This window comes from Myxine glutinosa, unplaced genomic scaffold (assembly GCF_964187855.1).
Source record: "Myxine glutinosa unplaced genomic scaffold, kmMyxGlut1.1 SCAFFOLD_814, whole genome shotgun sequence".
Classification (NCBI taxonomy): Eukaryota; Metazoa; Chordata; class Myxini; order Myxiniformes; family Myxinidae; genus Myxine; species Myxine glutinosa.
The window spans coordinates 90,001-105,567 of record NW_027616909.1 but is presented as its reverse complement, the minus strand read 5'-3'; the positions used below and the strand labels follow the sequence as shown (position 1 = coordinate 105,567).

The window sequence follows — 15,567 nt, the reverse complement described above, 5'->3', positions numbered from 1 at the left end:
TACTGGTATGTTTAGGGTCGTTGTCATGTTGCAACGTCCACCTTCGGTTGAGCTTCAACTTTCCGACAGATGGCCTCACATTATCCTCGAGCACCCTCTGGTACAATGAAGAATTCATAGTGGATTATATGATGGTGAGCTGCCCAGGCCCTGATGCAGCAAAGCTGCCCCAAACCATAATATTTCCACCACCATGCTTTACAGTTGGTATCAGGTTCTTGTGGGCAAATGCTGTCTTTAGTTTTCGCCAAACATGTCTTCTGGTACTGTGGCCAAATAGCTCTACCTTTGACTCATCTGTCCAGAGCACATTGTTCCAGAAGTGTTGGTCTTTGCCGAGGTGTTCATTGGCAAACTTTAGTCTTGCCCTGATGTTCTTTCTGGACAGCTAAGGTTTCCTCCTGGCACACCTCCCATGTAGATCAAATTTGTGCAGCCTCTTTCTCATGGTAGACTCGTGCACTTTGACATCAACAGTGGCAAGAGCTACATGTAGGTCCCGTGATCACATTCTGGGGTTCTTCGAGACTTCTTTCAGCATCTTACGGTCTGCTCTCGGGCTGAACTTGCTGGGGCGGCCTGACCTGAACAAGTTGGCAGTTGTTTGGAATCTTCTCCACTTGTAGATGATCTTCCGGACAGTCGAATGATTGATTTCAAATTGTTTGGAGATCTTTTTAAATCCCTTCCCAGACTCGTAGGCATCTATAACCTTCTTTCTGAAGGCCTCAGAGAGCTCTTTTGATCTAGGCATGGTGACGCTGCACACTTCAACAACAAAGAGCAAACAAAACGAAATGTCTGAGGTTTAAATAAGACAGGTTCCTCCAAGATCCTCTCTAACGATGTTCTAATCATTTGCACCTGAGCTGGTGCACCTGATTCTAATTTTAAGTATTTGAAGTAATGATAAATGTGGGGGTGTACTTACTTTTTCCACATGCGAAATTTGCATTAATGTTTATTTAAATTATACAATGGACAACAAAATGTAAATGTTTCATGATATTTGTTATATTATATCACCTTTATCTGTCAATATTGTTGAAATGAAGATCAAATAGCTGTATGTTGAAATATGTTAAAAAAGTCAAAACTTTACATGGGGTGTACTTACTTTTTCACGTGACTGCACGTGTGTGCCGTCCCTCGGATGGATGTGAAACCAGAGTACCTACCTATCTCTCAGCAGTGGTTCTTGATTTAACATTAAATATCGTATGTTGTAGTTGATGGAAAGTTGAATATCATATGTTGTAGCTGGTGGAATGTTAAAGATCATATGTTGTAGTTGGTGGAACGTTAAAGATCGTATGTTGTAGTTGATGGAACGTTGCAAATTGTACGTTGTAAATGGTGGAACGTTAAAGATCATAGGTTGTAGTTGGTGGAACATTAAAGATCACATGTTGTAGTTGGTGGAACGTTGCAGTTTGTATGTTGTAAAGGGATGAACGTTAAAGATCGTATGTTGTAGTTGATGGAACGTTGCAGATTGTATGTTGTAGTTGGTGGAACGTTAAGGATCGTATGTTGTAAATGGTTGAACGTTAAAGAGCGTATGTTGTAGTTGGTGGAACGTTGAAGATTGTGTGTTGTAAATGGATGAACGTTAAAGAGCGTACGTTGTAGTTGGTGGAATGTTAAAGATCGTATGTTGTAGTTGATGGAACGATGAAGATCGTGTGTTGTAAATGGATGAACGTTAAAGAGAGTATGTTGTAGTTGGTGGAATGTTAAAGATCGTATGTTGTAGTTGGTGGAACATTAAAGATCACATGTTGTAGTTGGTGGAACGTTGCAGATCGTATGTTGTAAATGGTTGAACGTTAAAGATCGTATGTTGTAGTTGGTGGAACGTTAAAGATCATATGTTGTAGTTGGTGGAACGTTAAAGATGGTATATTGTAGTTGGTGGAACGTTGCAGATTATATGTTGTAAATGGTGGAACGTTAAGGATCGTATGTTGTAAATGGATGAACGTTAAATATCGTTTGTTGTAGTTGGTGGAACGTCAAGGATCGTATGTTGTAAATGGATGAACGTTGAAGATCGTATGTTTTAAATGGTTGAACGTTAAAGAGCGTATGTTGTAGTTTGTGGAACGTTGAAGATCGTATGTTGTAGTTAGTGTAACGTTAAAAATCGTATGTTGTAGTTGGCGGAACGTTAAAGATCGTATGTTGTAAATGGTTGAACGTTAAAGATCGTATGTTGTAGTTGGTGGAACATTGAAGATCGTGTGTTGTAGTTGGTGGAACAATGAAGATCGTGTGTTGTAAATGGTTGAACGTTAAAGATCGTATGTTGTAAATGTTTGAACGTTAAAGATCGTATGTTGTAGTTGGTGGAACATTGAAGATCATATGTTGTCGTTGGTGGAACGTTGAAGATCGTATGTTGTAGTTGGTGGAACATTGAAGATCGTATGTTGTAGTTGGTGGAACGATGAAGATCGTGTGTTGTAAATGGTGGAACGTTGCAGATCGTATGTCGTAGTTTGTGAAGAGTCGGTGAGCTATCCCGTCGCTCTGAACAAATTAAAAACTTCCTTCCTTATAACGAATGCCATATATTGTTTTTGCTGTTCTTATTGATCAGCTAATACGTTCCTTTGAAAGTAAAAACAATAATCCTAAATCGAGTTTTAAACAAGGCGTTGGAATGGATCGGATTGTCAAAGTACGAGAGTAATAAAAAGGGGTAATAAAAAACTTGGTTTATTACGAGGCATACGTCTTGGTAAACCAAGTATATAATGTACAGTGCATTCAGAAAGTATTCAGACCCCTTCACTTTTTTCACATTTTGTTATGTTGCAGCCTTATGCTGAAATCGTTCAAATTCATTTTTTCCCTCATCAATCTACACTCAATACCCCATAATGACAAAGAGAAAACAGGATTTTAGAAAGTTTTGCAAATTTATTAACAAAAAAAACCTGAAATATCACATTGACATAGGTATTCAGACCTTTTGTCATGACACTTGAAATTTATCTCAGGTGCCTCCCATTTCTCTTGGTCATCTTTGAGATGTTTCTACACCTTGCTTGGAGTCCACCTGTGGTAAATTCAATTGATTGGACATTATTTGGAAAGGCACACACCTGTCTATATAAGGTCTCACAGCTGGCAATGCACATCAGAGCAAAAACCAAGCCATGAGGTCGAAGGAACTGCCTGCAGAGCTCAGAGACAGGATTGTGTCGAGGCACAGACCTGGGGAAGCCTACAAAAAAATTTCTGCTGCATCGAAGGTTCCCAAGAGCACAGTGGCCTCCATAATTCTTAAATGGAAGAAGTTTGGAACAACCAGGACTCCTCCGAGAGCTGGCCGCCTGGCCAAACTGCGCAATCGGGGGAAAGCCCACTTGGAGCTTGCAAAAAAGCACCTAAAGGACTCTCAGACTGTGAGAAACAAGATTCTGTGGGCTTCCCCAGATCTGTGCCTCGACACAATCCTGTCTCTGAGCTCTGCAGGCAGTTCCTTCGACCTCATGGCTTGGTTTTTGCTCTGATATGCATCGTCAGCTGTGAGACCTTATATAGACAGGTGTGTGCCTTTCCAAATCATGTCCAATCAATTGAATTTACCACAGGTGGACTCCAAGCAAGGTGTAGAAACATCTCAAAGATGATCAAGAGAAATGGGAGGCACCTGAGCTAAATTTCAAATGTCATAGCATAGGGTCTAAATACTTATGTAAATGTGATATTTCAGTTTTTTCTTTTCAATAAATTTGGAAAACTTTCTAAAATCCTGTTTTCTCTTTGTCATTATGGGGTATTGAGTGTAGATTGATGAGGGATAAAATGAATTTGAACGATTTCAGCATAAGGCTGCAACATAACAAAATGTGAAAAAGTGAAGGGGTCTGAATGCTTTCTGAATGCACTATATGCCTTTAAATGATTTTTTTTAAACCACATCATGCATTTCTTAAAGGTTGAGTGGACTCATACCATTGTATTCCTCATTGCAATGTGTTCTCCTGCATTGGGATTTAAAGAATGTTGGGATTTGGAAGAAATTTGCGGTATGTACCAAACAGTTCAGTTTTCAGGCCATTGAGCATACACTTTTCGTGGGATAAGGTGTCTGCGAGCTATTTGTAATTGCAGCAGCCATAAATCGTGGTAATTTTGGGGCAACACACATACACACACACACACACACGCACACACACACACACACACACACACACACACACACACAAGCACACACACACACACACACACACACACACACACACATACAAACGTGCACACACACACCACACAACTATGCCACCTGCAGATAATCCGTCTCTTGGCGATGATTACAATATCGGAAAGGTCACCACTCAGATAAAGGATACCGGACTGAGGGTGACGGTAATTTGTAATTTGTTCAAGCGCACCGAACCTGTGATACAGACTCCTCCCTTCCACTCTCTTGCCAACACTCCACCCATGGAGGCGTTCATAGCTCCGCTCCCTTTTTCCAAAGCATGGCAGAGCCCTTTACAATGCGCATCGCTCTCCTCTTTGCTCTTCTATGCCACGGCCGCAGAGCCTCCGCTGGCTATGTGGGTGGCTCCCTGAAAACCTCACGTGGGGGCGCTTTCTATTGGAAGGGCTAATAATATGGCAACAGGTCTTCAGGCGAAGAATCAATAATTTATACCTTGGTTCCGGAGGGGGTTAGCGAAGTATTAGAATGACCAGTTCTGTCTGCCTGTCTCTGCGTGTATCTGTCTTTCCACACCATCGTGGGTAATGTATTGTCATATCTCAGCTATGCCTGTGCCAATTGTAACCAAACTTGATAGGATAGTAGTATGGATTAACCAGAGCGTGATATGTGGCCAACAATGAACCAAGTCAAATGTCAAGGTCATCAAAGGGTGAAAATCACATTTCTAACAATAACTCTGGAATGAATCATCAAATAAATAGGTAGGTTTTGGCATTAAAGCCCATCAAATCTATGAATTAAGGCAAATCAAATGAAATCTGACTTAGGAATTAACTCTCTGGTTCCATTGGGATACGAAAATAAAAATTTGACTTTAAAAATCACAATGACCAAAAATACAAACATTTAGAAAAAATCTTTATATCTCAGAAGCGGAGCTGCAGAAATCATTCAAAATTAGTTTGTGGAACCGTCTTAAAAACCCCAATAAATCGCTAAAATAAAATGATGAGAGGAGAAATTCCGACAGGGAAAATGACGTCGTTTGTTCAAATTTCACGATGGAAAGAGCAAATGCAGATCTGATGATTTCTGAACATATCTATACACACATAGCTCTGTCAATAATGACCCGATCTGCCGATCACCAACAAACTGGGCACAGATGTAGTACAGACTGAACAGACAAAAATGACGAATTCTTGCAAATAAAGGTCAAAGGCAACAACTTGAGAACAGAACAAAGTGAATGTCGCATCATTCCGAAAAGTGCTCAAAAAGATAATTATTTTGAAGTATTACGTGGTGGAATTGGTCTATTATGGATATACACTCGTAAATTCTTCAGATATTCAGAGGGGATGCGGAGAAGAGCATCAAACATGTATGACTCATGGAGTCAAAATATCATGTCTCACACACACACACACACACACACACACACACACACACACACACACACACACACACACACACACACACACACACACACACACAACAATCATTGATACTTTACAATTTCACCCTTCTTCTTTTCCTGGATGCAAAGTCGTCAATAATGTAATCATACTTCAGTCTTCGTCCTAAGTCCTTATCGATTGAGATGATGGCCAGGTGTGACAGTCTGTCCTGTGACATTGTAGAGCGCAAGTCGTTCTTTATGAGCTTCAGCTTTGAGAAAGAACATTCTGCAGATACAACAGTTATTCTGCAGATACAACAACTGCAGATACAACCGGCATCGTCAGTAAAACCCTCAGAGCCACGTGCACATTTGGATAAGTGTCTGTGAGGGAGTTTTTAGTTATATAGCTCAGTGTTTTAAGTGGAGAACATCTTTCTGGTACTGAGTTGCACGGAAGCTGGAGTTCTTCCAGTAGGTCGATGGGTTCCAAATGGCTTGAATTGCCATCAGTTAGCAGGATATGTCGGTCGTTACAGCTTTTTCTAAGATCATTGTCACTTAAAGCTTTCGTGGCTGTGGTGTTAAATAGAAAGTTGAATGGCTGTAGGAGTGTAGGATGCAGCGCATCTGCTCAAATCTACTGTCCAGTGCAGTCAGACAAACATCAATAACCCTGTAGAAAAATTCCATTTTAACTTTGTCTTTGGGTCTGAAACTGGTTAATCTGCAGACTAGTAAGAAAAGTAACGTTTGTTGCTAACCTTGCGAGTGTCACGAAATGTTGTTTCTGCCTCCACTGACAGCGCAAGACACTTGGCAGTATCCATGGCCTGATCAAATCCAGAATCGTGATAGTTCACCAAGTGAGCATGACATGCCTGGATTAGGTCTAATGCAACATCCAACTGCATGTCCTTTGACTGCAATACCTTGCTGACTCGGTTGATTTGGACAAGTATATCTATCGTACCAGATGACCAGACATATGAGAAATCTGAAAGTCCCCACTTCCTTCACTAGGCCAATTGCCTCGCTGTAACATTTAGCATCCTTTCCTTTTGCAGTGTCAGCCTATGAGCATTCCCAGGGACATAAAATGCCCAAAGGTTCATTTGCAGAATCCGAACCTGAACGCCAGAATGTTTCCCTTTCATGTTGCTGCCATTGTCGTATCCTTGGCCTCCACAGTCGGACAAAGGCAGACCAAAGCCGTCCAATACTTCCAATAACTTGTCCATTCGTTTCATGCCAGTCGTGTCTTTCACAACAAAACATTAGAGGAAATGTTCGCATATTTCAGAAGCCTCTCCATCTTGCACACAAACGAAGCGGATAATGACTTAAAGTTTCTCTTGGTGGCCGATATCTGGGGTGCAATCAAGCAACACCGGGTAGTACTTGTAAGTTGAAACACGTGCACATATTTCACTTCTGATTTTGTCGGTTAATAATCCAAGGAGCTCGTTCTGAATATCGACACTCAAATAGTTATCTTGTACTTCCCCGGTTGATGATCTTCGAATATGCTCCTGCATGACTGGGTCAAATTGAGCCATCAACTCCAACTGCCCAAGAAAATTACCATTGTTAGGCTTGTAGAGGCCTTTCGATGACCCAAGGAATGCCAGATTTCTCTCAGCTAAAAAAAGAAACAATCGCAATCAAACGTTCAAGGACGTTTCTTCAATGTTTTTTCTCCAGGTCTATCAAACTCAAGCTTATCAGAGAGTCTTTCCGGCTTTTAACCTTGCATCCAATTACTTCCGCTTCTGCATGCAAGCTGTGTGGTGTGGTGAGGTTTAATGTCAGGACAATGTTTTTGACAAATCTTTCCAGGCTGAAAGACCATCATAGGTGAGGTGCATGGCGACATTTCCAAAAAGCTTACAACAGAAGCGATGCACAGCGTCGGCTGCCATAGAATATATTAGCCATGTGCGCTCGATTCGTTCACCATTTTTGAGCTTTCTATCATAATTTTCAGCTGAGAATCTCCTATTCGCATCATTTTTTGGAAAATCAAGCACTTTCACATGCTTTGGACCGAACTTTACGATGGCAGAAATTGTCATCTGGTAGAGCAATTGAAGCCACTGAAGCATAAGCAACATTTTCGACAAAATAAACAGACAGCTCACCTCCAACTGATTCTTTCTCCGCCTGTCCAGGCATCTGTTCTTCCATTGAAAGTGTTGTGGCTTCATCCATGTCCCCAGAATTTCTGTCTTGCTCCTGGCGCTGAAGCTGTGACGTTGAGTCAAATGTGTTGGGCTGCGCTCTGGGTGGTTTCATGAGAAATTTCTCAAGACAGCCTCTCAATTTTGTTTCTCCAACGTTCGACACCTCTTGGTTTTTTTTATTTCTGCTGCTCCAGACTCGTAATGCCTCGGACCTCGGTTTCTGTGCCTATCACCGTTCATTTTTGCCAGGATAGCTTATGTGAGCCTAATGCCGAGTGTGTTAAGATAAAGAAGATTAAAGGCTGACTCGTGCTCTTTTGGTACTTCTGCAAGATGGAGGAAAAGACGTAAAATCGAGTAAATAATAATTCATAGTAAATTTCATTTGATTTACTTTGAGGTCGTTGGAAAGTTATTTAATAATAAAAACATTTTTTTTAATGAAAAAGGATGTCAGCATGTTACTGCAAAAAGTATGGAAACAAGAAGACATGATCGATTATACTTGGAAAAAAAAATTGTCTTTTTAAACATAAAGATACAGGTTTCTATTTTTAAAGTCTTTCTGCATTGGATGAAGAAGGTGTTTAATGTATGGCGGCAGGAACCATTAAAGATTTTAGAATATAGCATGACGGACACGGAAGGACACATAAAACAACAACAGCTCTGCCAAGGGTTTGGTTTTCGTGTGTTTCACTGTATTTTTCATCCTCATTGAGATTTACAGATAGATAGCCTATTCCATGTGGTTGTGAAGTGCAACATGATGTCTTTGATTAAACCCGTCAGTGAAGCGATTGGGAGCCGGTCGGCATGCAGGATAGTGTTATTGGAAACGTCTTTGTTGCACAACTGGATTTTAAAGAAAGCCGATGTGGGAGGCCCCACTTTGAGTTTGTGGGTGGCCTCCAGCGGCTGCGGGCTCCGCGGGCGCCTAACGGAGGCTCTTCGACGGTGGTGCGGAGGTCATGGCAAACCACCCAGTATAACCATTACCAAGAAACTGCTGTGGCAGCATAACCGCCGCTCTGTAAAGAGTACGTAGGCCTATGGCATAATTATTTTATTTGATCATTCAACACACACACAAAAGCGCATCTGTGCGCCTATGTGTGTGTGTGTGTGTGTACTTTGTGTGTATGTACTCTGTGCGCGTGTGTAAGTACTGTGTGTGCATGTACTGTGTGTTGCGATCGTATTCAGTGACCCTATGCTATGATCGTGCCAAGTCTCACTCCCGCTTTATTGAATCTCGCGAGAGTAGGAAAAGAGTATAACAACAATTACAACAGGAAGCTGGCCCCAAGATCATGACATATGATCCGGTATCAACACATCTTTCCCTTTTTGCAAATATTGCTGGGATATCAAAGGCAAACAAGAACTATGATGAAACAATATGGCAATGCTTCTTTAGATAGTGTTGAGCATTCAATTCAAATCAAAACAATATAATTCACTTCAAATCAAAACAATATAATTCACTTCAATTGGCAAAATACAATTTTAAGCTAATTTACCAGGTTATTAAAATGGCAGTCTTCTTTGTGTTAATTAACACTGCACTTATTAGTAGGATGACAACTTTATATCTCTTCAATTAGTCTGGCAGGCTTATTGGAGATATGAGTACTGTGTCTCAGAGCTGGTACAGGCATTTGTTCCTGCACCTGATGTTGCGCTGGCACCGGCTGGGTGGCTGGTCCTGTTTGCTCTCCTTGCGGTGGTCGCTGTTCCAGCTCCTCAGCAGTCGACAACTTCTCCCCTATCACAGGCCACCTATCCAGCGCTGGGAAACACTCCTTGGTAGCCAAGAGATGTCACCTGTTTCTTTGAAAGATTCGTCCATCATCAAGCTCCACCTCATATTATCTGGGACCCCACCATCCGCATTATTCGGCCTCGGTCATCCCAACGGCCGTTGTTCCTCACACGTATGGTTTCCTTTTCTTTTAGTTCTGACGGCTCCTTGCCTTTGATAGATCGAGGCTCAGGGCGCTGCAACTCTGGCTTCCAAGTTATTGTTAGAAGGCGAGAGCTTCCGTCCCATGAGTAGTTCCGCCGATGACCATCAGTTTTCTAACGGGGCATCTCGGTAGGCTAACAGAGCAAAATATGGATCCTCTCCTCGCTCTCCAGCTTTCTTTAAAAGTCTCTTCACAATCTTGACTCCACTCTCAGCCATACCATTCGATTGGGGATAGTAAGGACTTGACATGATGTGCTCAAACCGCCAGTTTAGTGAGAACTTCTTGAATTCAGCACTGGCAAATTGTGGTCCTCCATCACTCACCACTTGGCTTGGGATTCCTTGACTTCCAAAGATAGACTTAAGTGGATGATGACCTCCCTGCTAGTCTCTGACGTTATTAAGGCTACCTCCGGGTAGTTAGAGAAATAGTCCATCACCAGCAGATACGGCTTACTGGCATATTAAACTATGTCACACCCCCACCTTGACCCAGGCTTTATTTGGCCTTTCATGCGGCTGCTGTGGTTCTGCACATTGAGCACTGCTGTGTTTCAAACACACAGCACAGCGGCTCACATAGTCATCAATCTGACCATTTATGCCTGGACAATAAATGGCCTCCCATGCCCGTCGTTTACACTTTTCCTTTCCCAGGTTAGCTCTTTCACGAGCCTCGATTCAGTACACAAAAAAAAAAAAGGAAAAAAAAAAAGGTGACCCTCGTGAATCCTGCCAAGCATACCACTGCGCAAGCTGAAAGGAATAATGATTCGCTGGCCTTTCTTTCAGAACTCCATCAACTTCACTCAGTTTCTCCTGAAAAGTGGTGTAAGGCTTTGGACATTGCATACTCAGGTCTTTGATGTAGCTGTTCACCTGTTGCAAGATGGTATCCTCTGAAGTTACTGCTGCTAGCTCAACCCACTTAGCCCCAGAAACTGGAAGATTCTCTCGGACCATGCAGACATGAACTTCTACATCTGTTTCATTCTTCCTGCTCACTGCCTTTGTTGAGCAGGCACGACTCAGTGCATCTGCAACCACCAGGTGTTTTCCCGGTGTATATTTCCACTGCAGTTCATACTTTTGCAGATGTAGGAGATGTCTTTGAAGGCAATGATGTGTTTCTGCAATGACTTACTGGCCATAAATGTATGCATGGAATCGTTCACAACCATACACAACACCAAGCATTTATTTTTCAATCTGTGCATAATTAGTCTCTGCCACAGTCATTGACCTTGAAGCATAGGCAACGGGTAGCCAATGTCCCTCTTTCTCCTGCAGAAGTACAGCTCCTAACCCACACTTGCTGGCATCCGTCGACACCTTGATTGGCCTTTGTGGATCATAGTACTGTAGCACAGGCTCCCTTGTCAATAGCTGTTTAATGTCCTGCCACTCCTTGGCATGCTCGTGGTTCCACTGCCAATCTGTATCTTGTTCCAACAACGATCTGAGAGCGGTGGTGCGGGCTGACAGGTTAGGGAAGAACCTACCGACATATGTCACCATCCCAAGTGCTCTTCGCCATGCATCTCTGTCAGAGGGTGTGGGCATCTTGGTGATCGCCTCCACCTTAGCTGGATCCGGTTGCACTCCCTGCATTGTTATTTGATCTCCAAAATACATAATCTCAGTCTGCTTGAAATAACACTTATCAAGGTTGAGGCGAAGTCCCACCTCCACTTAAGCGATTGAGTACTGCCTCCAACCGTGCATCATGTTCCACAGCTGTGTGTCCCCACACAATCAAATCATGTATGAACACTCGACAACCTGGCAAATCTTCTAGTAGCTGGCAAAGTTTATTGTGAAATACTTCTGGAGCAGACGAGATACCCATAGGCATGCGAAGATAATGATATCGCCCACATGCAGTATTGAAAGTTGTCAATTTGGATGAGTGCTCATCTAATTTGATTTGATGGAACGATGCTGCTGCATCCATCTTAGTAAAGAACCGAGCTCACTCAAGATTTCCTCTTTGATGGGCAGCTGGAAGTGCTCTCTTTGAATCTCTTTATTCAAGGCTTTGGGGTCAATGCACAATCTTATTTTCACATTCGCCTTTTCTATTATGACAAGTGAGTTTACCCACTCTGTAGGCTCACTGACCTTCTTGATAAATCCTTCTTGCTCTTGTCTGTCAAGCTCTGCTCGGAGCTTCTCCAGGCGGGCAAAAGGCACATGCCTTGGTGCATGGATAACTGGTTTTGCGTCCTCGCGCAGTTGAATAGAGTGCACACTCAGAAGGTATCATCTTCCAGTAAACAGTAATGGGTGCATCTGTTGCACCTGCTCCCTGAGTGTAGTTGCTCTTGACTGTGAGCATAAGGACTCTGTGGCTACCATGTACACCCTTTTCACAAGACCCAGTCTGAGACAATTTTGGCACCCCAGTAGTGCAGGCTGGCCATCAGGAACAACTTCCACGTTCGTAGTGAATGACTGCCCCTTGCGCTCAAGCTGCACGCGGCATATACCTAGACTAGGTATGGGTTTGCCATTGTATGCTTTCAGAGTCACTGGACTCTGCCTCAGACATTGCTTGGGCTGCAGACGCTGATAGTCCCTATTACTTATAATAGTGGTGTCAGCTCCAGTATCAAGCTGGAAGCGTACCTGGCATCTGTTTATCACTACTGGCACGATCCAGTCACTTTGTCCTTCTGAGTGAGACACAGCTGTCTTAGCTGGTGCTGATGTTACTGTCCCAATGAACAGATTTGTGTCATTGTCATACGACTCCTGTTCAACCACATGGACAGTTCCTTTTTCCTTCACTCCCCTCTTAGAGCGACACTGTGCCTGAAAGTGATTTGGCTTGTTACAGATTCAACAAAGCTTGCCATAAGCTGGGCAGTTACGTGCTGGGTGTTGTATACCACATTTTCCACAGTTACCCCCTTGCTTATGGCTGTGATTGCTATCAGCTTTTATGCCCCTGAATCCTGGTTCTGTCTGCTTCCTGATTCCTTCTCTTTTCGCTTTGTGCCAATACACAGCATGTACCGTGCAGAGTGCTGACTTGAGGACATAGCTCGAAGCTGAGTTTTGCTCGCCTCCGCTGTATGACAAATACCCAGAGTCTTCTGTAGGCTAAGGTTCATTTCCCTCAAGTCTCTCCTTCACTCGTTCATCAGACACCCCAAACACGATCCTATCCCTGAGATTTTTCTCTCTCTGGTCCCCGTACTCATGGTTGTCCAGGTGTGTTCGCAAATCCTTGACCCAGTTGTCAACAGTCTCCCCGTCGCACTGACCACGTTGCCAGAACTTGTATCTTTCAAATACGTTGTTCCGTCGGGGCTCACAGTATGTATGAAACTTCCGGAGAACCGCTTCCCAATCATCGGGATCCTCCTCTTCCAAAAATATGAAGTTCTCTTGAATATCCTGCGCTTCTGCACCAGCACAGTGCAGCAAAATGGCGACTTGCGTTTTCCTTGACTTTTGGACAAGCTCTGTAGCAGCATGATACGTCCGAAAAAGCTGCTCCCAGCGCCTCCAATTCTCCACCACATTCCCCGTTGTAAGGGAGAAAGTTTCAGGTGGTTTAAAACATATTCATTTTGCCGGGTTCATACAGTACGTGGTTTCTGAACTTCTGACACCATGTTGCGATCATATTCAGTGACACATCGCCATGATCGTGCCAAGTCTCACTTCCGCTTTATTAAATCTCGCGAGAGTAGGGAAAGAGTACAACAATTACAACAACAGGAAGCTGGACCCAGGATCATGACATTTGATCCGGTATCAACACACTGTGTGTGGGTGTGCATGAGTGTGTATGTACTGTGTGTGCGTGTAAGTACTGTGTGTGCGTGTGTATGTGTTGTGTAAGTACTGTGTGCACGAGTGTGTATCTACTGTGTGTGCATGTGTGTATGTTTGTACTGTGCGTGCGTGTGCATGTGTGTATGTACTGTGTGTGCATGTGCATGTACTGTGTGTGCATGTGCATGTACTGTGTGCACGAGTGTGTATATACTGTGTGTGGGTGTGCATGTGTGTATGTACTGTGTGTGCATGTGTATGTACTGTGTGCGGGTGTGCACGAGTGTGTATCTACTGTGTGTGCATGTGTGTATGTTTGTACTGTGCGTGCGTGTGCATGTGTGTATGTACTGTGTGTGCGTGTGCATGTACTGTGTGCACGAGTGTGTATGTACTGTGTGTGCGTGTGCATGTGTGCATGTACTGTGTGAGGGTGTGCATGTGTGTATGTATTGTGCATGTGTGTATGTACTGTGTGTGCATGTGTGTATGTACTGTGTGTGCATGTACTGTGTGTGCGTGTGCATGTACTGTGTGTGCGTGTGCATGTACTGTGTGCATGTACTGTGTGCGGGTGTGCATGTATTGTGCATGTGTGTATGTACTGTGTGTGCGTGTGTATGTACTGTGTGTGCGTGTGCATGTACTGTGTGCGGGTGTGCATGTGTATGTATTGTGCATGTGTGTATGTACTGTGTGTGCGTGTGTATGTACTGTGTGTGCATGTACTATGTGTGCGTGTGTATGTACTGTGTGTGCGTGTGTGTATGTACTGTGCGTGCGTGTGCATGTACTGTGTGCGGGTGTGCATGTACTGTGTGCGGGTGTGTATGTATTGTGCCCGTGTGTATGTACTGTACATGTGTGTGTACTGTACGTGTGTATGTACTGTGTATGTACTATGTGTGCGTGTGTATGTACTGTGCGTGCGTGTGCATGTGTGTATGTACTGTGTGCGGTGTGCATGTACTGTGTGCGGGTGTGCATGTGTGTATGTATTGTGCCCGTGTGTATGTACTGTGCGTGTGTGTGTACTGTACGTGTGTGTGTACTGTACGTGTGTATGTACTGTGTATGTACTATGTGTGCGTGTGTATGTACTGTGCGTGCGTGTGCATGTGTGTATGTACTGTGTGCGGTGTGCATGTACTGTGTGCGGGTGTGCATGCGTGTATGTATTGTGCCCGTGTGTATGTACTGTGCGTGTGTATGTACTGTGCGTGTGTGTGTACTGTACGTGTGTATGTACTGTACGTGTGTGTGTGCAAGATTATGAGTATAAAGTTGTACAACATCAATACATTGCTCCATTAATTATATAGCAATCAAAACTCGGGTTTTGTAAACATAACGTCTCAGATAATTATTGTAAAACGTTAATAATAATATAGCAACATCTAATTATTACCGGTATCCATTATATTTATAATTAGAGGCAAAGTTATAATGGACGACATGAAACAAAAAACCGTGAAACATCTTCCTCAAACTTATCACATAAACACGACCGTTAGTTGTTGAAAGCGTTTCTATTTTTCTATCTCCCCGAGTATCCGTCGTGAGTCAATAACATGTAACATATAACGGCGCTCCCACGCAGCCCGCGAGTGAAAGCTGCACGTGACCTGTGATGTCATCGCGAGCCTTATTGCATCATTTGCATGTCGTGGTATCTGACGCAGCCACCGGAAAAGCTGCCCTGCTGACAAAACCGGCTGCTTTGTGCCGCCCCGGGTGGAGAGCAGCATGGTGAGACGGTTCCGAGACCCTGGGTCCCACCATGAAAGTCGATCTCAGCCAAGAGCTGCGCCGAGAAAACCTCGGTCTGAACTTCTCTTGAGAAAATTGTGGAGCATGAAGTTCAGAATGAAGATTAAGAAAAGGTGAGCTTGAAGTGACGCAATCGTGCTTTGCTGGGGACCGGCAGCGCGTTTACCTTTTCGTAATCGTAAAACAAAGAATGTTGAAATTGTTTAATTACCTCTTCCCACCGAAGGTGAGTTGGACGGAGGTTACGTTAATTTTCACCACTGTCCGTTTGTTT

At 43.4% G+C, this 15,567-nt stretch overlaps 1 protein-coding gene across 3 annotated transcripts in view; it reads left to right on the top strand.

Moving 5' to 3' along the window:
• Positions 1–15,158: 15,158 nt before the first annotated feature.
• LOC137420947 (uncharacterized) overlaps positions 15,159–15,567 on the top strand; it is a 28,881-nt gene continuing 28,472 nt past the window's right edge. For 2 of the 3 annotated variants that reach the window (XM_078768987.1, XM_068106481.2), the window contains exon 1: positions 15,203–15,406. In XM_078768987.1, coding sequence (XP_078625113.1) covers positions 15,270–15,406 — 137 coding nt within the window. In that variant the 5' untranslated portion in view covers positions 15,203–15,269. Of the gene's footprint in view, positions 15,407–15,567 lie in introns of all 3 variants that reach the window. The other variant, XM_078768988.1, reaches the window with a different exon arrangement.